General features: G+C 39.0%; 1 protein-coding gene across 1 annotated transcript in view; it reads right to left on the reverse strand.

The window, feature by feature from the left end:
* Positions 1-23,410, reverse strand: part of doc2b (double C2-like domains, beta) — a 193,234-nt gene that overhangs the window by 58,360 nt on the left and 111,464 nt on the right. Inside the window, exon 3 of the mRNA XM_085421282.1 lies at positions 12,178-12,252. Coding sequence (XP_085277408.1) covers positions 12,178-12,252 — 75 coding nt within the window. The remainder of the gene's footprint in view (positions 1-12,177; positions 12,253-23,410) is intronic.

Here is a 23,410-nt window from a genome sequence, read left to right on the forward strand (position 1 = left end):
TTTCACCCATTGCCTACTGGTGGTGGTCAGAGGGCCCGGTGGCGCCAGTGTCCGGCAGCCTCACCTCTGTCAGTGCGCCCCAGGGTGGCTGTGGCTTCAATGTAGCTTGCCATCACCAGTGTGTGAATCTGTGGATGACTGTAAAGCGCTTTGGGGTCCTTAGGGACTAGTAAAGCACTATACAAATACAGGCCATTTACCATTTTTTGGGACAAGGTCTTATAACATGATGTTACACTTACCTATAGATCTTTTTCTGTTGAAAGTAAAATGTAATTGTTAAAGGGACATAGTTATGCTGGGGGTGTTATGGGAGGACTGATATTTTTGATTTTATTTTTTCTCGCTGTAAAAATAACTAAAGGACTTTGCAGTCCTGTGAAAAACTAAGTGCATCCTTCCTGCTTCTTTAGGAATGAAGACAGTAAGTAGCAGCCATGTGCTTCTAGTCAAGTGCACTTGATTGACTGATTGTCAGCACCTCTTTAAATGCTGCAGTTTGGGTAGTTTGGTGATCTGGTCAACACAATGTTCCCAGGACTGAACATCCCAGCATACTTATCTCAGAGAAGCTGCAAAAAAACCCCAAGAGCTACAGCACATCCCAAACTCTACAGAGCTTAGTTAGCATGATGCTAAACTTCACAACAACTAGAAAAAGACTGACTGAAGAAATACAGTTTATCTGGAAAGGTTTCAAGGAGAAAGCTTCTCTCTAAAAAGAATATGGCAGCAAGATTTATTCAACAATGTCCTTTGGACAGATGAGATCAAAGCGGAGATGCTTGGACATAATGCACCATGACAAAGCTCCATGTTTGGAGAAAACCTAACACAGCATCAACTCAGCTAATTTTAATTGTCAGCACAGAGATGATGATTTAAGCCTGTTTTGCAGTCACATGACCTGTGCACCTTGCAGTCACTGAGTCAAACGTGAACTCCTCTGTATACCAAAGTACTCTAGGGTCAAATGTCAGGCTAGCTATCCTCTAAAACTTACATAAAATCATGGTACAGGGAAATAATCCTAAGCACAGTAGCCGATCTACAACTACATGGCTGAAAAAGAAGAATCAAGATGCTGCGAAAGCCGACTCAAAGTCAAAAAGTGAATGATCAGGGACTTTAAGAGAGCTGTGAATAAATGATTGCCTGCAAACTTCAAAGAATCGAAGCAATGCCAAGACGAGTGAGCACAGTTTCCCCAAAAAGTAATAAAAATGATTACTCCAATTTACTTCTACTGCTACCTAAAGTGAAATCGACTCATGGGATTTAGTTATTTTTTCACAAGACTGCATATAATTCTAGAAACATTTTTCCACGAGTCTAAACCAAAACTATAATCTTTTCTTAACCCTAACTGAGCACCTTCCCTCATCTAAAACTAAGCAGGTTTTAGAGTGAACAAGTGAATGTGAACCTGTAACGCAAATGAAAATAGAATGAAATGGATAAAGCAAACATTACAGTTATGTGCTGGTCAATATTGCCATGGCTGGTGCATGTAATGTGACATCCATTATAAGAACACATTGGCTCTTTATAGCTAGCTACAACAAATTTGTGCTAGATAAAAAGCTTATTTTTTCCTTTCTTCACTTTCTAAACGAGTGAAGATAATCCGGGGTAAACGGTGAAGGACAGATGGTTCATGCACCTGCACCTGCCAGATATTTATATTTTCATTTTAAATTTCTGTACAACGTTTTAACAGTTTCCAAGGATGGTTTTCTGTAACAAAACCATCTGAGACATCAGGTTGGAATCGGTTCCTACGAGGAAATTAAAATGCCAGGGAGGTTATGTTTTTGGTAGCCTGTGTGTGTGTGTGTGTGTGTGTGTGTGTGTGTGTGTGTGTGTGTGTGTGTGTGTGTGTGTGTGTGTGTGTGTGTGTGTGTGTGTGTCATTCTGTCTGTAAACACAATACAGTAGCTCAAAAACGCAGACAATCATTCAAAACACGAAATGTTTTCAATAAATGATGATAAAACTTTGCAGGGGTGTAGAATGGGGTCGTGTAAACAGTCCATTAAAATTTGGCTTATATCCACCAAGGTCTTCAAGGTCAGCAAATCAACAAAAAGCCTTTGTCATCATATAGAAAGTACTGTATAGAGATTTAAAACCTCTGACCAATTACTGAATATCTTTAAAAAACAAAATGAACATATAAGAAATACAAATCTTTCTCTTTAAAAGTTTGCGGTGTGCTTGTTGTTTTTAACCCTAACCCTTCCATCATCATCATCATAATTAAAATAATCCAATCATCAAATTTTCTTATTATTATTATTATTATTATTATTATTATTATCATTATCATCATCATCATCATCATCAGCCACACTACTTCATTTTTAACACTGCGGGCTGTCAAAACGTCACCAACGCCAGTTTACACCATTCAGTCCGTCTCTGGACTTGACAGGTTTAATTTGGAACAATTACGGCATTTTATTGTGTCTGATTACGGTCATAATAACCTCCGTGAGTCTCATCGGAGGTGATCTGGCTTTATAGCAGAGCATGAAACTTCACTTCTGATTAGAGCGCAAGCAGACTTGACCTCTTTGTGTGGGTCCTAATGAGGGTCTTAGAATGAGCCTAATGATTATTTTGAGAATGATTGCAGTGAATCTTTGAGGAGGGAGAAGGTGACAGCATCTTGCTTTACTGGCACAAAAATGCAGAGGGATCTGTGATGCTGCCTGATGAGACAGGAGACAAATCCACGAGGCAGCATGCCCTCATGGAGAGTTTTTGACGTTGCAGTCAAATAATCCATGACATATTCATATAAATGTATGCGATTAACATGAAAGGAGTTGGATAGTTGGCATTAGCGCTGATGCCCTCGGCAGAACATATAAACAATGGAAAACCCCTTACATAAACTCCAAGTGGAAAATGATACAAGACAGTATGACACTATGAGAGCAGATCCTTTGTCAGACCCTAAAGATATTTGCCTAGTCTTCAGAAAGCACATTTAAAGGCTAAAAACTCCATTAATTCACAGAAAATGGAGCACACCGCTTCATCAGCAGGGCCAGAGTTGATAGACAGTAGGAGCAGCAGATGGCATGCAGAGTGATCCAAAGCCAGTGTTTTCAGTGTTTTACATAATAAGTAGTAACCATCTTGACCTCTGTCAGCATCTGAAGAAATAGCCAGTGAGGGGTAGAAACAGTTTGGCAGGCGGGGCAAAAACAGTCCAGTCTCCCCAGAAATAGCCCTCTGATTGGATGATTCTTACAGTGCCAATATTCAGTAAGTAGTGAACCCTTAATGTAGCGGTTGTAAAAGTAAAGAAGTGAAGGCTGAAGTGGTGCACAAGTGGGTAGTGTGTTACGAAATAAAATTCCATTTTATTTCAACTCATGTTAACTTTGCGCTCTCCAGTCTCCAAGTAACGCGTTACTGTAATCCGATTACTTTTTTCAAGTAACGAGTAAAGTAAGGGATTACTATTGCAAAAACGGTAATTAGATTACCGTTACTTTCCCGAAGGAACGCTGCGTTACTGCGTTACTAAAACCGTGATTTTTTGCGAGAATGTCTCATGACAGTGATGTAAGCAAGTGCGACGTTCTTGACAACAGCTGTCTGCAGATCAACAGTGGATAACATTCGAGTGCGGGAGAGAGTATGAGCGTGCACTGACCTTACTTTAAGTTTGATTCCATAAAAAGTGACAAAAACATTAGCATCCGTTGTGCAGTGGGCAGCCACCAATGCAGCGCCCGGGGAGCATGCATGCATGCGCATATATATATATATATATATATATCACATATCTGAGGTAGGCTTGGGCTGCATGGGGGTTCTAACCTGGGGTGCACGGTACTTTTACCCTGTAAAGCCTGAACCATTGCAAAGTTGCCAGAAACTTCAAATCACTTTTTAAAGTTGAGTGTTTGCTGAATCTTTAAATAATCATCATCATCATCATCATCATCATCACTTTACATTTATAATTTGTATCATACTTGCATACTTGCTTTGAATTTTTTCATGCTCTGCTATTTTTGCTGTGAAGCGCTTTGTGATGTTTATTTTGAAATGTAATGAGAAAGGTTTTCTCCTGTCAGTGAGAGAGAGTAGATTGGTATTAGCAGCTGGTTCCATCCGAAGTTTAAAAATGTCTCTAGTCAACATTAAATTATGTTATTTATTTATTGTTGTACAATGCTTTGTATTTTGGCCAGTGGATTATCCTTGAGTATGCAGCAGGTTACCTGATATAATTGGTCATTTGCTTTATCCTTGTACCACTGAATCAAATTTGCTAACTGTATTATAATTATAATGATCCAAGACCTCGTTAAGAAGGACCTACAATATAAAAATTCAGTATTTTTACATTTCAGGCTAGGCTTGGATACACGTCTGTTAATGAGTACTGAGGCCTTCTACCTGTACTTAACGATGCCAATACATATATTTTTAATGCAGCCACTTGGAATACTGAAAGTGATTACTCATACCTGACATTAGCATATGTTGTTTTCTTCTGCAGGAGCAATTCTAAACCACAGTTTGCGTACATGATATTTCTAAACTCTTGTTTATCTCTGCAGAACGAAGAGCACACAAGCGGCTGCTGAGACCAAACAGAAGCATTTCTGTAAAAAACACACTGAATTTGCTTCAAAGCTTCAAATCACTTGAATCGACTCCAGGGTGCGATGAATATACACGGCAATCTGGTCACTAGTTGTTGAGAGATCTTTCTCTGGATGAAATCTGCTGGATGGATATGATCACAGATGACATCCACAGTTGGCACAGTTCTTCTTTAACTCAAACGATTAAAGGGGAGGAACTTTCCAATTCAAACAAGCAGCAGGCAGACTGTTGATTTGTTTTATGCAAGTCTTCCATGTGTTGTGTGACGATTACTACGCTACTGTTTCACTGCAGTCTTCAAGCCCTGGGTTCTCTCTCACTTGACTGGCATATTTGAGATTCTCATCACAAGAATTAAAGCATTAATTAATTCAGTTCAACACCATCGCCTCGCTATCCTCACACAGGAGCAGTCAGTTATTGATTCGGGTTTGTTATGAAGAGATGGAAAACACTATGTTTGTGCAGACTGCACGCTATCTGAGCACACAGTGGACAAAGTGTCGTAGCTGAGATGGCATTCACATGCATGGCTGATATGATAGCAGACTCATTTTAGTTAGAGTGTTTTATTAAGAGTTTAAATTCAGAATATCCCAACAGAATGGCTCTTGGTGTTCAGGCGGTGTGTTAAATCATAGTGTGAAGGCAACAGGGTTGCAGGTACTGGCTCTCCAGACCAGTCCTTAGATCTTGGGACATCTGTCCTTCCAACACTTTGGTCTTTGGTTAAATATCTAAATCACAAAATTATGTGGTAGCCAACGAATTAATCCTGGTGACAATTTTAAACCTTCAATTTTCTAATGCTTGTAGATCTACTATGGGTATTTAGCATTAAAATTATTAGATTCATGGGCAAATCATAAGCAATTTAATTAATTAATTAAATCAATCAAATTAGTTTTCTCAATTAGTAGCCTTTGTGCAGCCTTAAGGCAATATTATCAACTAAAATAACAGCCTACTGTACACTTATGGTTACTGTATGGTGAATATGAATATGAAAAACTGCTATTACTTAATCCCAATGTGCAACATTGTCACACTGATGAAGCTTTTCATTGTAAAATGTAATTAGGAGGGAGACATGTAATTTTATTTTCTTGCTATTGTCTCAGTATGTAGTTATTATTTTATTACACTCAAATTATTACAGTCAGATTTGGTAACTACCTTTTTTCCATCTTGAAAAAAGTATAATAGGAATTTTTATAATGAAAATGTGATTTTTGTTTTCATATTTTGGGATAACTACTGGAAGAAATTGATTATTTTTGTATTTATTTATTTTTATTTACATTGTGTCAGATCTCTGAATGGTACACAGCAAAATCTCCAGTGTTAAATTAACACTAGAGAGTGTCTATATGGGTCCACACCTCTGAGTGTTAAATACAACACTGTTGAGTGTTAAATTAACACTTTTGACAGTGTTATATGTTTAAAAGTAACCTAGTCAGTTTTGAAGATTAACAAAGACTAACACTGAGCAGTGCTGATTTTCTAACACTGGAATATTTCTAACATTTTGAGTTATTTTCCAGTGTTAGAAAATCAGCACTGCTCAGTGTTAGTCTTTGTTAATCTTCAAAACTGACTAGGTTACTTTTAAACATATAACACTGTCAAAAGTGTTAATTTAACACTCAACAGTGTTGTATTTAACACTCAGAGGTGTGGACCCATATAGACACTCTCTAGTGTTAATTTAACACTGGAGATTTTGCTGTGTAATAGTCCATTTTACAAGTCACTTAGTCTTATCACTTAAGCAGGCATTATACATGCTTGTATAATACGCATATTTTGTAATCCTCACTGAACAATTTAAAAGGTATTCGTTTTTTTTTCAAAGTGTATAATATAGTTAGTATTATTTTAAAATGTGTCTGTATCGAAAACGTAGTAAAAAGTAGTTTCGGCTCTGCCCTTATCTAGTTACTGAAGAAGTCTCTGATCTGTTGGGCCCGTCTTTGCTTTAAACGAGTTGGACCAATCTGAATGCAGCGACAATGCAATTTCTGACCGTGTTAGATCATGATTGAACTACATTCTCAGGTGTTTATCAGTAATGGCTACTCCTTGATGTGACACTTTCAACTTAAATCAGTTGCTGTTCACGACAAGTTGCCATCTGTGCATGTTGGCATGGGGGTATAGAAAATACTCTATAGCATAGCTTTAACGATCCTCTCCATTTTTCCCTTTTTTTAGCCAGAAAAAACAGACACAATCTTTTTAGTGTGCTAGATTTAGCGCTGAATTTTTGCAAACTCTATTAATGTGAATACAAATAATAACAAGAAACACAAAGTAGCTGCTGTTGCCTCTGTGAAGCGTGAGGAGAGAAAGGCTAATTACTTCTGAAATAATAGTACTACCATTATTGCTCCTATAGAGAGAGCAGTTTACTAATGCACCCTCCTGTGTAAAATGCAGCACACCTTTGTTTTGAATGTTGTGGTTCGTACATTAGTTAACTATTTTATTTTCGGTTTCACAAAAGGTTGAGAAGGAAAACCAAGCTTGGCAAAAACAGAATTAGTAAATTAGTGATGAATCACCCTCATGCATGAGTCATACACTGATAACAACCTAATTGTATTCATTATCAATACAAAAGGAAGATGCAGAAAAGTAGTGCATGGACAAAAGACAGCGCATTGTCAGTAATTTAGAGACTCCTCCAAAATTTCACAAATCCAGTTTCAGAGGCGCTGACACCCCTGTAGGCATGACTCTCCTGAGCTCTGACAAACAAGAAAAAATAGTCCTTTACACTTTCATAATGAAAACATTTCATAAGCAAATAGAAAAGCAGAGCTGTTCTCTCCTCTGTGTACAGTAGCCTTCAGTGGAAATTCAGACATGTTTAGCATACATGTTACATTAAGCTAACAGCAGACATTTGCATTTTAGGATGCTGAAAGCATTTCGTGCTTCTCCACTATTGATATGATATGCTGAAACAATCCTGTGCTGATGGAGATGATTAATGACCACAGTGTAGCTCACTGCCTCATATCATTTATTGTTCATTTACTCACGTAAAATATATGTTTGCTCATAAATAATAACTATAAGTGCAATCTTTTCTTTTTTCAGCAATGCAATTCTGACTCATGTCTAATAATAGAAAATAATACAAGCCGAGTTAAAAAAAATGTCAAACCTGACAATGCACGCGTCATGTACACTATAAAACAGGGATGGGTAATTAATTTTCCTTAAGAGGCTGCATGGAAAACTGGGACTGTTGTGGAGGACCCTGTGCATGTGCATGGCCTTCCACAACAGTCCCTGTTATAAAACATGGACTTAGTTATTATGATGTCATTGGTTAGTGAAGTACCGTAATAAAGCTTCATTGAGGTTTTGAAACAGGAGACATTGAGTAAAGGGTGTATCTGGGACACTGCACGTTGATTGGCTAACAACTTGTCAATCACAAGTCATTAGCCAATGAGCACACCCTCCTTTCTGACACTAAATGACCAAAGCTTTATTCAAAATGACTGGAAAAGAGTCACTGAACTGGCAACCACTGAAGAGAATAATTAGTAACTGCTGCTTTGGCTTTACTTCTCAGATTTCCAAATGTGCTTATCACTGGTCTATACAGTGATTATCCCAGATAGTTTGTAAGATGTAGACTAATATAAAAGTTGATGCAGCATTTAGGTGAGATCTTGCTATAAGTAGCTATAAGTAATCTTTTCATTGCAACATTGCAAGAGGTATGAATCAACATTTAGAAACAAAAAGTTCTTTCTTATCTTCTGGTAAAATGCCTACAACATGTCTGTAACAGAATTTAAATTATCTGTCAGTGTGGTCCTTTCCAAAGAAAACCTCTGAACAGGAGTGACTGTCAGTGACTGTAATTAACTCTCATTAAGGTACAAACTTCTTCGACGGTCTGCAGACTGCAGGAGGCCATATGATGCGACACTAAAGTAGCTCCTGCACACTTCAATAAATCGTGCTGTGTAACACAAAGTGGAAAGCACAAAGTTTGAACTATCAATCAACTTTAGAAATCAACTCAAAGCACAGCAGAGCTCAACTAATGCTGAAGCTGACAAAACAAATCTTACACTGATGAAAACTGAGCCCGAAAAGCTCCCAAGACAAGTTCAAAAGTAACTCGTCAAAAATGTCCACCGACAGCCGGATATAGGAGTTCACAACATGCCCTTACCCTGGTGCCACTGAATCTTATGTGTTGAAGCCCTAAGATGCTTTTTCATGTGTTTAGATTTTGATTATTTTTTGACCATTATAGGAGGAAGATGAGAAGTCGTTCATCGTTTACAGTTTCTCATTGTTACTGAGCAAACTCAATACAGTTGTGTGTCAGCTCTGTGTTTTCGTCTTTCATGGTACTTTAAATATCAGAAAGTACAGAATTTTCCCAGGAAATCAACACCTGATGGAAACAATAGTTAAGTAGTGTTCCTCTAACTACTGGTGGTACAATAGCTACATGGCTATTTATGACTTTTTTCATATAACTCCATCCATAAACCATCCATCTAGTCATCCATCCCTGCTTGTCTAAAGTATGATCACGTTAGCACCATGCTAACCAGATATTTTATGTTGTCCAGTTCTTCCTGGCAGATCCCAATGGGCCAGAAACCGCCGGGCTCACTTTGGGGTCTCCCCCCAGTGGGGCCGACCCAGAAAACCTCCAAGAGGAAGTGCCCATGATCCAGATCAAAAGCATAAACCTCCTCAGCTTACTCCTTTTGATGACTGTGAGCACCTCACTATATGTCCAAAGTGGTGCTTATACTTGCAGATACAGACAGCTGTACACAGCATGGATGTATGTACTATTGTAGGGTCTACCTTACAATATAAAGCACCTTGAGGTGATTGATGTTGTGATTTGGCGCTGTATAAATAAATTGAATTGAATTGAATGAGTATTTATTTGCTTTGCAGCTCTTTGAAATCTGCTTGAACTCCACCTGAAGGGTGCATGCGTTATTGGCGAAGTGTAAGCTAATATCTCATTGTCAAATCCACATGGTCACAAAAACTTGGGATGTATCTATGGGCATTATCTGCCTCACTGTGATACTAAAACTTACGTCATTTGCACCCAAGTGGACCTTGAGATGCCTCAAAGGCTGAAACCAGCAGCTCTACAAAGGAAACTCATTTCAGCTTCTACATCCATCATCCAGAAACCTCCCACCCAACACAGAGCAAGCATCCACTGCTCTCCTGCAGTGGACCATAGCCCCAGAGTTGGAGGTGCTGACTCTCACCCCAAAGTGGAAACTAACTGGAGTTCCTGCATATCACAAACAGGATTGGGGACAAGCGGCAACAGTGACAAATTCCAGTACCCACAAAATGGACTGCACCTTTATTTTCTACTCTACTGGAGCCCTCACAGTTATTTTTTTACAACTTCCCCATTCCTAAGCACTTTTCTATTTAACATTCCCACTGTTCACCTATCACATATCCAAGGATACTTTGGCATGCAGACTGGAGCAGCCAGAGATCAAGTGACAAACCTTATGATTAGTAGATGACCTGCTCTACCTCCTGAGCAGAAGCCAGAACCAAAATAGTTTTTGACATTGTGTCAAGGACTGAGACACAGATCTGATGGCCCTAAACTTCTGCAGAATCCCCCAAAGGACCAGGTCATGAGCTTCATCCAAGTTCACATTGTTCCTTCTTTCACACAGACATAACTACAAACGTAACAGCAGAGTGAAATCAAAGCTGAAGTTACGCAGCAAGAGCAGAGCCAATTACAAAGGTCATTTCAACAGAGATGAGTTTGAAAAGGTATTGTAAGAAAGGAAGATGTGAGTCAGATAGCTGGATAATCACAGCTTTGGCTTTCATTAAGCTGCTTTTGTAGAATGTACGTATTCACAGGATCTATATAAGATTTGATAGTTTTAATGAAAGGATTACATCACCCTCAAGGACGACTGTGAGGTGCAAGAGAGTTAAAGAAGTCACCAGTTCTCACAAACAACCGGTGAGTCATTTCATGTGTTGAAACATTTCAGTCTTTAATTTATATGTATGGGTTTGAGATCATTTTGTCTGCAAACTGTGAGAGCTCCAACAGCTTTTCTGCAACAGTTTAAAACTTAAATCTTACGCCTGTACGAGTGCTTCCGCGACTCTGAGCAGATCAGCAAGAGCTTTAAAAGCAGAGCACGTCACTGGTAAGCGGGTACGTTAGGTCAGTCAGTTAATGTTTACACTGATGAAGCCTTGCGCTGACATATCCACACTGCGGTGCTCCATGAATCATGAAATAGATTATTAGACCTCGTCTCCTTTTATTGCGGGTCTGAGAAAACCACAAGAATGCCTCAGGACAGACTGTATGTGCAGTAGGGAACACTGCTGACCCATCAAAGCTCGTGTAAAAGCGTGATCGGCTTAGAGTGTAAAAAAAATCTGTTTCTGTAATTCTTGAAATGCAGAGAGTGGTCATTGTTAATCTCTTTTTATTCTTTCTCATCACAACTTCTTCTGCTTGCTCGTGTTATCTCTTCCTTTGTGTGTTTGCAAACGTTAAATTGTGACCTAGAGGGATTTGCATTTTGAGAAGTATTCATATATAGTATTGCAGTGCGACTATGTTATAGAGGCAACATTTTACATCCCTTTGCTAATTACTTGTGACTTTTTTATAGGGAGTATATTTTTGTTCCTTTATGTGTTATTAAGTTTTATGCTCTAATGCCACTTTATCCTGAATGCTTGAATGAACAGTTTCATAAAAACAAAGATCTCTCGATAAACGTCTGTAAAACAAACATTTTATGCAGAAAAAGAACGATTTGTTAAATTTCTTTGAGATCTTAACTCACATTCCCTTTCAAAGATTTAGAGAAATCCTGTACCATACCAACTCTATTTACACAGTGCTTTAAAAGCAAAGTGCTGTAAATAAAAATGAATAAATCCATTTCAACGATGAAGAATAAAAACAACAATAATAAAATAAAAGCAGAAACAAACCACAATAAAACAACAGAAACAAGTAAGACCATTGTCACATGCTGGGTCAAAAGTCAGAGAGTGCAAGTGTGTTTTAAGACTAGTTTTTAAAAAAGGAGAATGTAGGTGACTGTCTAATGTGCAAAGACAATTGATTCCATAACCTAGGCGCACCAATAAAGAATGCTCAGTCCCACCTGAGCTTCAACTTAGATTGCTGTATATGTAGTAGCAACTGGTCACATGACCTGAGAGTGCAGGGGTAAGGCGGCTCCAAGCCCTGAAAACGACAGGCCCAAAGCTAACGGGTGATGTCAGGGTACTCTATACTTGTGACGAATGTTTTTTTCTTTTCTTTGTGTACAGAATTAACAAATGAGATATTATGATTACAGATGCAGTATGTGTAGGCGAGCTAGTGTTTGCATGCAAACCTGAAAAAGGAAGTCCAGTGAAGAACAAGCAAACTCAATACTGACCAGGCTGTGTGGTGACAAATGTGCAAGCCTGTTGTTTTAAAGGAAACAGACAAAAAACAAAAAAACACACCTTGCTGGCGCCTGGCAGTAGGTGCAACTTGACGTAGGGATCTGACAGCCCATTGTGGTCCATTGGCTTGAGCCCCTGTGAAAGAAAAGAAGAATCATGGTAATAAAAATGACATTTAGCACTTCCTTGTTTTGGACACTACTCCTGTTTTTGACAGTCAAATTTCCACCGGTGAAGATTTCCCAAAAATTAGGGATCTTTAAAGGAGCTCAGGGCATTGCAGCATTAAATTATATTAAACTGGAATTATTTTACACCTCTTTTTGGAGGGGAAACTTTTTGAAAATTCTGAAATTTTTGGGATGTTTCCTGCAGCAACATTATAAATTTGAATTATCGGAACCCTGCCGCATTTTAATTATATCACAGTCAGTACCACATTAAATCCATTTGCTTACTTTATGTCTACTGATGAGTGAAAACAGGAACAGAGCTAGGATCCCTTTTACCAAGCAGTAAATCAGCAACAGAATGACTCAAATCTTATTCATACTACACTGTTTTGCAGTCTTACTGTCCCCTGAGTCATATGGTGTCATTTTGCCTATTCTTCTGCATTACCGCCACATACTGTGCCGGAGTAGATCAATGTGTCAAAAAGACCAATGAAGTGTAAATAGGCTGCACTGAAAATTCATACAACCGTTTGTCTGAAGGAACATTTTAAATAGTTTCAGTCTAATAGTCTCAGAAAAGTTTGAAGAGCTCTTTTGATGGAAAGTGTAAAATTCACCATACTCAGTGAGACAACAAGCTACAATCCAGCAACTAATGCAGTTACTTCAATTGTTTTTATTTAGGTGCTCAAAGTTGCTCATTCATGCTGTCAAAGCTGTTGGAACATTACTGCAGTGTAAATGAAACACGGGGGGAAAGAGCCAACTAAGGGGCCGTCTGTGAATACTCTGAAAGGTGCTTTTTATGGAGGTGATCCAAAAGATTATGATTTGCTCTCTGGAAGAAAAATGATATCCAATAATCCAGTAAAAGGGAAATCTCTGAATATGTTGCTAAACTAGCATGTAAATATGCAAAATCACAAAAATGTAAAAGCTGCATGCTCTGAGGATGAGAATAGACCATGAAGACCATTAACATGTCTTACTGAAACCTGGAAATCTGCAAAAAATCTTCTGCATGCTGCTTCTTACACTTTTAATCATTGCATAAAATCTGTAGTGCCTGAGAGATCCAGCGCAGTGCCACATCAGCTGGAAGGTTGCTGAGCAATGCTGAAGGGAACTTACTAAAAAAAGAAATGTTTTATTTCTTTGAAGAGCAAATCAATGAGGCTTAGAGAGAGCAGGAGATGTAAAGGCCACTCATTCAATGACCAAAGCAGGACAACACCGCACCATGTGGGTGCCCGCTTCATGAAGTGAAAGGACCTAAAGTGTTTCCTGAATCAAATGCGGTACGAACACAAAGAAGAAGTTAAAACCTCAAGCAAGTCGTCTTTGACCTCCTCTGGAGACGGAACTGTTCACACTGCCGACTCCTCCTGAGATAAAAGTTTAAACTGAAGTCCTTGAAGTAGCTGAGCAGCAGTTTGGATATTTTATTTTAACATCAGCATAAATCGTATTCACGTTATTAGGTTTCATTAAAATCTGACCAGTACACTCAGAGAAATAGCAATTCTTGTGAGAAGAAGGGTGGATTCAGCCTAAATAATGCTGGATTCCATATTATTTTCATTTTTTCAGGTTCCTCTTCTCGAGCAAACTCTCACTATTTGCAGTTTTCAATTCTAATTTTCCACAAACTTTGGTGGACAGATCAGTGGGTTGATCTATGGGCCTTTTGAAAACATGCACACAATAAGCCTGCACGAATCCTGCACGACACAATCCATGAGATGATTAAAGTTTGGTTGCTGCGTTGTTTTGAGGCCTGAGGAAGTACCCCCAAGGATATTATACATCAGATTTTCAGTCTGAGTGACTATCCTCATGACTAAACTGACCTTTATGTGTAAAAGGAATGGAAATCCCTTTAAAATTGAACTCTGGATTTAGTTCATAAAGTTGAGATTTAGAACTGATCAAAATCGAAGCAGTGGAGAAGATGTCCTGGTAACATTTTTAAAAAAAGATGTATTCTTTTGCCTTAAGCTAAAAAAAAACACATCACAATTTTAATCCATAACAGAAAAACAAGAAAATATCAGGACTGAACTTTGATTAAATAAATATCAGCAAAACGTGCTTGTTTTCCACTCATTAAGCTTTAAGTTTTACTTTATTTTTTCCAAGACAAAATGGATTAAAGCAGCAAACATCACACTTAGTGCCTGAAAGCAATCCCCCTCTAAGAGACAAGTACAGTCTAATAATGATTGCTACTTTGACATTACAGTTTGAATCTGCAAGGCTATTATCTCTTACTGAAAAATAAGAAAATAGGAAGTCCAAGGTAATTTTTTTTAGTTTTTTGAAGTGCTCTTTCTTCTACATTTTAATGAGTAGCTCATAGGAAGGCGTATAAGCTTGATATCAGCAGTTCTGTCTGCGGTTTTCATCAGTAACTAAACTCTTTTGCCGTAAATTGTCCTTCCTGTAGTCGTTTAGTAATCATGCAGGAAGAAAATAAGGAGGAGTCTCTTACAAAAGTTAATCGTCTGAAATTTCTACTCATGTGAAATTATCTGTGACTCTTCAAAGAAACAATTTCACCTGTGTGATTGCCGAACACCGGTTTATTTTAAAAAGTGTAATATTCAGTATATCACAGCTTGTTCCTGAACCATCTGAAAATGTGCTTTTTATTCCCCAGTTCTTCTGAATATCAGCTGCTTATAATGACTTCAAAGTATACATTTCACACAAAAAAGTCTCTATATTAATGAAGTCATTAATATACAAGAATTATTGTTTAACGTGTTGTTTCTGTCGTAACCAATATGGTGAAGGGTTTGCACCAAAAATAAGATTAATGACAGATTAGAGGATGCATATGTACATGTCAAAGACTGCTGAAAAGCCAGTGGAGGAAACGGAGAGGTCCGCAGCATCACTTCCTTTTCACTCGACCAGATGAGTCATGAGCTCGCATCTTCATTTGGAGAGAAAAGTATCCGACATGCAACAACAGCTCACTGGATTTATAACCAATGATGCTAATTACCAAGACCCATGGCTTTATTCATATTAAAAATAGGAGGCCTGGCTCTAGTGAAGGCAGTCCATGACTGTTAGTGTTCAAATGTGTTTCTTCTTTTTGTATCCAGGCATGCTGTTACTGCATTGACGGTGTGTTTGGAATCATTGTCATGCTGAAAAATAAAGCTGCTGCTAATCAGATGCTTTCCAGATGGATCAAAATCTGATGTTACTTTTCCGAGTTCATAATTTCATGAGTGTTAAGAAGATCCACAACACCACAGATTGATAACTAGCCCCAAACTATGACAGTGCCTCCACCGTGTTTTACAGATGGATTCAGACACCCACTGTAGCCTCTTTCTCCTGATCTCCTCTGTACATACTGATGACTTACATCAAAACATTCAAAGTTGATTAATCTCTGCATCAGACCTGTTTACACTGATTTTTCAGTCCAGTTCTTGTGAAGTTTGGCATAACTGTTACTTGTACACAGCATCAAACACGCTAATTTCATAGCACTGACTCACTTTTCAAGCTAGCCCCAAGTGGCTGCTAAAGGAATTGCAGTTGCTTAATTTTAAAGCCTGTGGAGATTGCTGCTTGGTTTGATATAATGCCACATTCAAAGGCTGGTTACTCAAGTTTTTATTTAATGTTGCTCTTGGTGCATAAATGATAGAAAATAATTAAATGTAAGGTCATAAATAAATGTGTATTTTTCGGACCATAAGGAGCACCGGATTATAAGGCACACTAAGCAAAACAAAACACAATCAGTTAAGTCAAATTTTACAAATTTGAATGACTAACCTCGTATTGTGGATGGATTACCTCAGTTGTTCTCCTGACTGAAGTTTGGTCCATTTACAGCATCCTGCCATGCGATTGCATTGGTCCCTAACCATCGGGAACCCTCACGTTAACTTTTATCGAGTGGAAAAAAGTTAGCGTTCATCCTCCAGCTTCACTGTGTTTATGTTATGCTAATATAGCTGTGTCGCTAGCGGTCACGTAGCCCATCATTATGTACCCGCTAGCCCAACTTCAGTAACCCTACAAACGTCATTGCTGTTTAGTTTTCTGTCTTCATTTATGTTGGAAGTGATAGCAGAGCTGTACGTTTGAATTTTTTCAGAAATCTCTCAGTCAGAACATGCTATATCAAGTTAGCGGAAACTAGCGAGCTAACTTCCTGCTAACTTAACTCAGTTAAATTTAAGGCATTCTGTTTTCATCGATGCCTAGATGATAAACTTAATTGTTACGCCTGGTAAAGCAGCAATACTGATCGTTTTATTAAAGATTATAGAATTTAGGCTTTTTTGAACAGTGATGCTGCAGTGTTCGTTTGACTTTGGGACCTGAAGAAGACGGAGTTTTGGACCCAGATTACTCCGCGAGGCTCCTGACTACGGTAGCCATTTTTGAGCACTGTTTACCACATAAATCGGTTCGAGGTCAGTGAGCACAACCAGAATTCATACATAAGGCGCACTGTCGATTTTTGAGAAAATTAAAGGATTTTAAGTGCGCCTTATAGTGCGGAAAACAGAGAACATGTGAAGTGAAACAGATAATAATGATCTCCAGTTTGTCTTTGCCCTGGACGTGCTTCTGAATCCCACACAAACACTCACAGTAAAGAAAGCCAGCCCAAATAATAAACCATCTTGAGTAATAAAGGACAATAAGGCTTAAAAACCCCACGGCCTAAGGATCACGCAATACAAAGTTTTTATTTCTCATCTGAGTAACAATAAAGATCCCCTATCACAGAGAACAGCCATCACGCAAAGGAAAGAATACTTTATTATGAGCCTAGCACCATTATTTTAAATCGCTTCCCGTCTGTGTTTTTTCTTTAATGGACCAAAAATGGAAAAATAAAACAAATACGATGTCTATTCTCCCACAATTATCAGGCTTAATAGAGGCACTCGGCACCAAGCCCAGCACTCAGCAGGAATTACTGGCAGCAAAATGACACACTCAACTGTGTCTCTAATAAGGCAACACTGCTGCTTTAGATCCTGCCTGTCACAGAATAGAACCATAGTGACACTAATTTCTTTAGCTGACTCTCATAAACATGTCCACATTTTGATGTGCCGGACACACTTAGTTCTCTGACATCTGAAGAACGGACGCTGAACGCCCAGACGGAATAGATTTCATTGTCTGCTGTTATAATGTAATCAGTTTAAGGGGAAAGACGAAGGAGACGAGTGCTGCTTCCTTCAGGTCTTTCTCCTTTCATTACACAGACATAGATACGTCTACATAACAATTCAACATTTAATTTGTTTACGCTCCGATTGCATAAGACTTCTCTGCCTTTTGAGGATTTTGTCGTCGCTCTCGTGGTTTATTTGCTGTGACCATACTACAAAAACCGAAATGTCGCTGACAAGGTTGCTCACGTAATATGGTATTAAACTCCACTTTGTGTGGACTAGATAAATATAACTAATCCAATGTGTCAGGTTTTTACTATTATTTTTATCCTTCACTTACATTAGGAGTATTTTTATGATGGCGAAGCTCTGTATGCATAAAGGTGTCTTTAAGTGGTTGATGAGACTATAAAATTTGTTATTTAAATGCAGTTTATTTACCATTTACGTCTCACACACTGTATGCCTGACAATATGAGTAACAGGCATAGAGACATTTCTTTAAAAAGCAAATCATCAAAAACACAGTGACAGCACAGAAAACACTAACGGATCAGTCACACTGACTAAAAATAGGCCCGTTACTACAAAAAAATTAGCGGTTGCTCGGTGACTGTGATTGGCTAGTTGTTTGCTCTGCCTCTTGGAGCAAAGGTCAATTTTATGAGGCTATCACTGTATCTAGTGGATATTCAACCCAAGATTTCTGCTTCCATACACTCAATTACACTAGAGTAAAAATAGGACAGCAAAAAAAAAAAAAAGCCCTGTTGCCTGGCGACTGCATTTAATTAATCAAGGTGACCAACAGGTCACCCAGAAGTTGAACGTGCAACATCCTCAACATCTGGGTGACAGCTTTTGATCTCAAAAGATTTCACAGGTTGTTCGGTGGAAGGAAAACTGTGTCCAAACAGTTCTGGGACAACTCGGGCTGACTGCAAACATTCTCAGACAGACTGCAGAAGGTCTGCAAATAATCGCCTAATTTATAAGCCCTGAAATGCCAACAATCAGTCTCAGTCAGCCTGTGTAGTCTGCGTTTCTTTGCAGTGGGGGACTCTACTCAACTGGTTGCCAACTAAGAAAATAAATAAATAAATAAAAGCATAGTTGTCGAGCACTTATGTCGTTTTGAAATTAAATTGCTGTCGCTGTTTGAGGAGAAATTCACGAGTTTCTGTTCTGGATGGGTCTGATTTTTGTGTACCTGGATGGCAATAGAGTTGTAAGCGTTAATCATCATATTGTCACAGACAGATTGCATGTAAGTGCCAACTTAAACCCCCAAAAAGACTAAGAGCAGACTGATTGCCGTCTTTAAAGCAACCACTGCAAAGGAAATGAGAATCATTGCATATAGTTGCAATAACTGCGATGTCCCAATCTCCAATCGCTATTTTCCATAGTGTGACTATAATGTAAGGTCACAAAGATGATACAAGAACAAGACAGAGGCTAGGCAATGACCTGACAGAGAGTATTTCTCCTCATGAAAACACTCTGGTAGATGCTAAATTTAATCGACATTGCTTTAAAATGAGCCTCCACAGCAAGAGGGTCTCATTTTGTTGAATCCCTTTTGCCTCATCTTGTCCCCTTCATATCGCGTCCTCTCCTCCTTCAATTACATCTTAGGGTGGAAGGACTAAAATGCAAGGAGAGGAGAGAGGAGTTGAGGAGAGGAATCCAGTATGTGCAGTTTGAGAAGGGGCAAAGAGTGAAGGAGAAAGTGCAGAGTAAATGCACAGCAGGGGGAGGGATATAAAAGCACAGGTGAACTCAGTCAACACAATAATGAGGCTGGGAAAGGATCAAGGAGGTAAGTGAAGAACACAGAAATCCACACGAGGAACTAATCTTCAAAATGAAGCTGGAAGTATAATGAAAGAAGAACCATAACTCAGTGTTTTCACACATGTGATGTTTAGTCGGTTTAAATCCAGCTCAAGGTTTGGTTTCCTTTGTGCAGATGTGAATGCGATAATCTGAGATCCCTTTGGAGGTGGTGGCCTCAGTGTGGTTCCAAACAAACTCCTGAGTGGTTCATTTGTGGCGAGAATGGGATTCAAACTCAATCGGAGACAACTAACATGTGTACGGTGATGAGGCAGAGTGCCGAACGCACACCTTCTTCCTGCTTTCACTCCTGTTAATCTTTCATCAGTCACAGCTGCCCTGTAAGCAGACTGAACACTCATGTGATCTGAAGTGATGTCTGTGTGAAAATAAACCAAAACTGCTGGGAAAACTCATCTGATTTGGACCAGAAAGAACTATAGAAAGGAAAATACTCTAATTTTGACCAAATGTTACTTTCTGCATTTATGTGCAGTTATGTCTTGATGCATTCTCAATCATCCAGGAAAGTAAATCTCCAAAAAATTGATTCTGTTCATCTGGACGTAGCGTTTTGTGGGAGAAACGTTTCGTCACTCATCCGAGTGACTTCTTCAGTCTCAGCTGACTGCAGGTTCCCCCAATCTTATAAATGACTAATGCATAATGACTGAAACCAGCCCACTGAAGGGACAATCGGCTGGGAGGTCAGTTCCTTAATCTTTAATTATGCAAATTCTCATGACCATTGATCAACAACCACTGACCAAAACCCACTGATCAGTGGCCATGAGTACCATTCACAGAGAGTTGGGGAATGGCTGCAATCACAGCATTGTAAGATGGCGAAAGATGTACCCTTAGCCCCCTCCTCGATTCAGAGATGGTCTTTCCCTTTTTACGTAAATGGCCTCCTTAACTCCGCGCTCAAACCAGCGTTCCTCCCTGTCCAGGATGTGTACATCCTCATCATTTAAAGAGTGTCCACTGGCCTGTAGGTGTAAATAGACTGCAGAGTCCTGGCCTGACGAGGTAGCTCTTCTGTGTTGTGCCATCTGCTTCGCCAGAGGTTGTTTGGTTTCCCCGATGTATAAATCCTGCCAATCCTCCTGGCACTTAACAGCGTACACTATGTTACTCTGTTTGTGTCGGGGGACCCGATCCTTGGTGAGGCCCAATTTTCGGCGCAGCGTGTTTTGGGCTTTAAAAGCCACAGAGACCCGGTGTTTAGAAAAAATGCATCTCAACTGCTCCGATACTCCTGACACATACGGGATCACTACAGGTTTTTGCTTGGGCAGCAGTATGTGCAGTTATATCAGTTTGCTGCATTAACGCAATTGCAGTGTAAATCCAGATTTTTTGTGACAACATGTAAAAGTCCCATTCAGATCACCTGAAATATACCAGAATACTTATTATACAGTGGGGTGTCGCCATACACCTTGTTAGGGAACCTTTTATTTACCCTAAGAAGTAAAAAAAACAATAAAGGAGCTTCTTGGATAGCTATTTTTTTCTTTTTCCTTTCACTCATGGTTTCTCAAAAGCAGATTCAAATACTGCCAAAGGCTTTTATTTGTTTTCTGAGAGAGTGCAGTGGTAAAACGATGACTTCCCACACAAATATAAAATAAATATAACCCATGTCTATTGAAATTTGGTTTGATAGCCAAGTCGTGAGCTGCCAGAGGGGTGAACTGAGCTGCTAGGAATTCATTATTTATTTTTAAAGTTTTTAAATGGTACCATTTAATGCATCATAGTATAAATAAGGCTACTGATACAAGAAACATGCATCACATAAATATATAAATATATCAGTATTTCTTTGTTATATACTTTGTTATATAAATTGTTATATGCTACAAAGAGACGTGCATTTAGATAGCAGAGATAATGCTCCATGCAAATGCAAGGAAAAGCTGAGATGTACAGAAAAAATGCTGCCTACAGAAAAAGGCAACACGAAACAACCACAAGTCTCTGCTGTGACCGAGCCGTGATCCCCTCTCCTCAATCTTCCTTTTTATTTTCTCTTCCTTCAGCCAAAGAGGCCTGAGTGAACTACGCGTGTAAAATAGTCAGCACTGAAGAAAAAAGCTTGATTTGAAATAAAAACACTGTAAAGTTTTTCTTTTATGTATGTGCAAAAAGTAGAAACAGAAACCAGCTTAAAGCTTAACGGCCTCTAAAATTGTAACCTCCCCTGAAACTTCCACTTCACTGCTTTTCATTTTCTATCATTATATGCGTCACTGGATGTTGGAATCTCTTGCTGATATTTAGCCCCACTTTTAAACCGTGTTTCCTGCAAAAACAAGTTATTAAGATGGCACAGCGAAAGCTGATTGGAGAGGCTGACGTGCCATCCTCATCTGCTTCTATTGTTGTCTTCAACACCTGAACCGTCAGTGAGCTCAGGCATGTTTTGTGGGGTTGGACCGGGATAAACAGACAGCTGCATCATGCTGCTGATTGCGCGAGCACGCTGTGAATACTCGGTTGATCATAATTACTGAGGGGTTGGAGAAAAATGACCACTGCGAAAGGCAGATGGGAGTGTATCCACACACCTCCCATCTCACACTCATTCATAACAGCCCTCCTGAACAACAGCCTTAAATGATTTTAAATGAAGTCGAGTTCCTTTGGGTGAGATCATTAGAATCTGTGTTCAGAAGAAGTCGTGCTTGGCATTTGTGAAAAACATCTGAATGAAAAGAAAAGAGTGTGGACTTTAAATAAGATGTGTGTACATAGCTGCACCTTCCTGTCGTGTTCAGGTCAAAACCGACCGATTTACAACTTTAAAAACTCATAAATATTGTGTTTTACATCCAATTGCCTCGAGACCTTATGACATCCTCAACACTACACACTTGAACATATAAAAGTGGTGAGCACCTCTTTTGTTAAATTTTGAGTGTTTTAATCAACTTTGTTACATCTGTGGTGTTCCCAGTCAAAAGTGACCGCCATAGAAAATGAATGGGAATCCACCCCCACCCACCGTCTGCCATCTATAATCCAGTTTTGAGATCCCTTCCCAGACGCCTTAACGCCCACTCAGGAAATCACATGATATGGTGGGGCTAGGTTGCACGAGCTCACCCGAAACCTTGGCTGATTGTGACCTACACCCGTTTTCACACCTTGGCTCATGTGATTAGGTAGAGGATCATTAAGGGGTCCTTTTGTCCCTCTTGGGGGAAACTTCCACAGGGTTTAAATCTGGGACTCTCCACCATTTGACCTTAGAACTGAAGAAGCTTCTCGGATGAGAGGTGAAACGTCTTCAAGCAACTTAGAGAAGTCCAGACGCTTTTCTTTCCAAGCTCCTTAGACTTTAGATCTACTGTAAATTTACACCAACGAGTCTGAGTTACTTTTATATTCAAACAGCAACATACATGCCTGGCAAATGATGTCAGCACAGAAGTGCAATTCTAGCAAAATATAAGAGCTAATACAAGACTTCTGCACAGTACTGTATGTGTTAAATTTGAGCGCAAACACTAGCTAGAGATGTAATCATTTCACTTTCTTTAGCTTTAGCGTTTTTGTTATTACATGACAGTGAAACCAAAACTTAGTGCCAAACTACCTAAACAAAAAGAAAGCATTAAAACTTGAGTCTTATTTGTGTTGTCTTGGTGTGAAAGGTTATTGCTGATGTGTGGGAAGATATAAATAAGTCGAAGAAGTCAAAAATAAAAAACAGTTGGAGAATCATTGTGAGTTTAATGCAGGTTTTTTTTGTCTTTGCAGACATCACTGACATTTTAAGCACATTCGCTAAAACTGATTTTGATAAGACTGGTAAGTAGCTAATAAAATAACAATCCCCTGTCACTGATGTTGTGATCCAACAAGTCAGTTTCATCTTTTTTGTATGACGCCTACGAACTAAGAACATACGTCTATTTTGAGTGTGTGTTCTCCAAGCTGTATGTCCCACATGGCTGCTTGTTTTTCTGCAGTGCTATCAGCCTCTTCATCACTGGGGCATATGTCTTCATTACCATATCTGACTGGCCCGCTAACACGCAGGTGGAGGAAGCATCAATCACCAGGAGCAGCAGATAACAGAATGGATGGGAGAGAAGCATT

This window comes from Rhamphochromis longiceps, linkage group LG10 (assembly GCF_057381845.1).
Source record: "Rhamphochromis longiceps isolate RC_006_pf linkage group LG10, R_longiceps_female_GT1.1, whole genome shotgun sequence".
Classification (NCBI taxonomy): Eukaryota; Metazoa; Chordata; class Actinopteri; order Cichliformes; family Cichlidae; genus Rhamphochromis; species Rhamphochromis longiceps.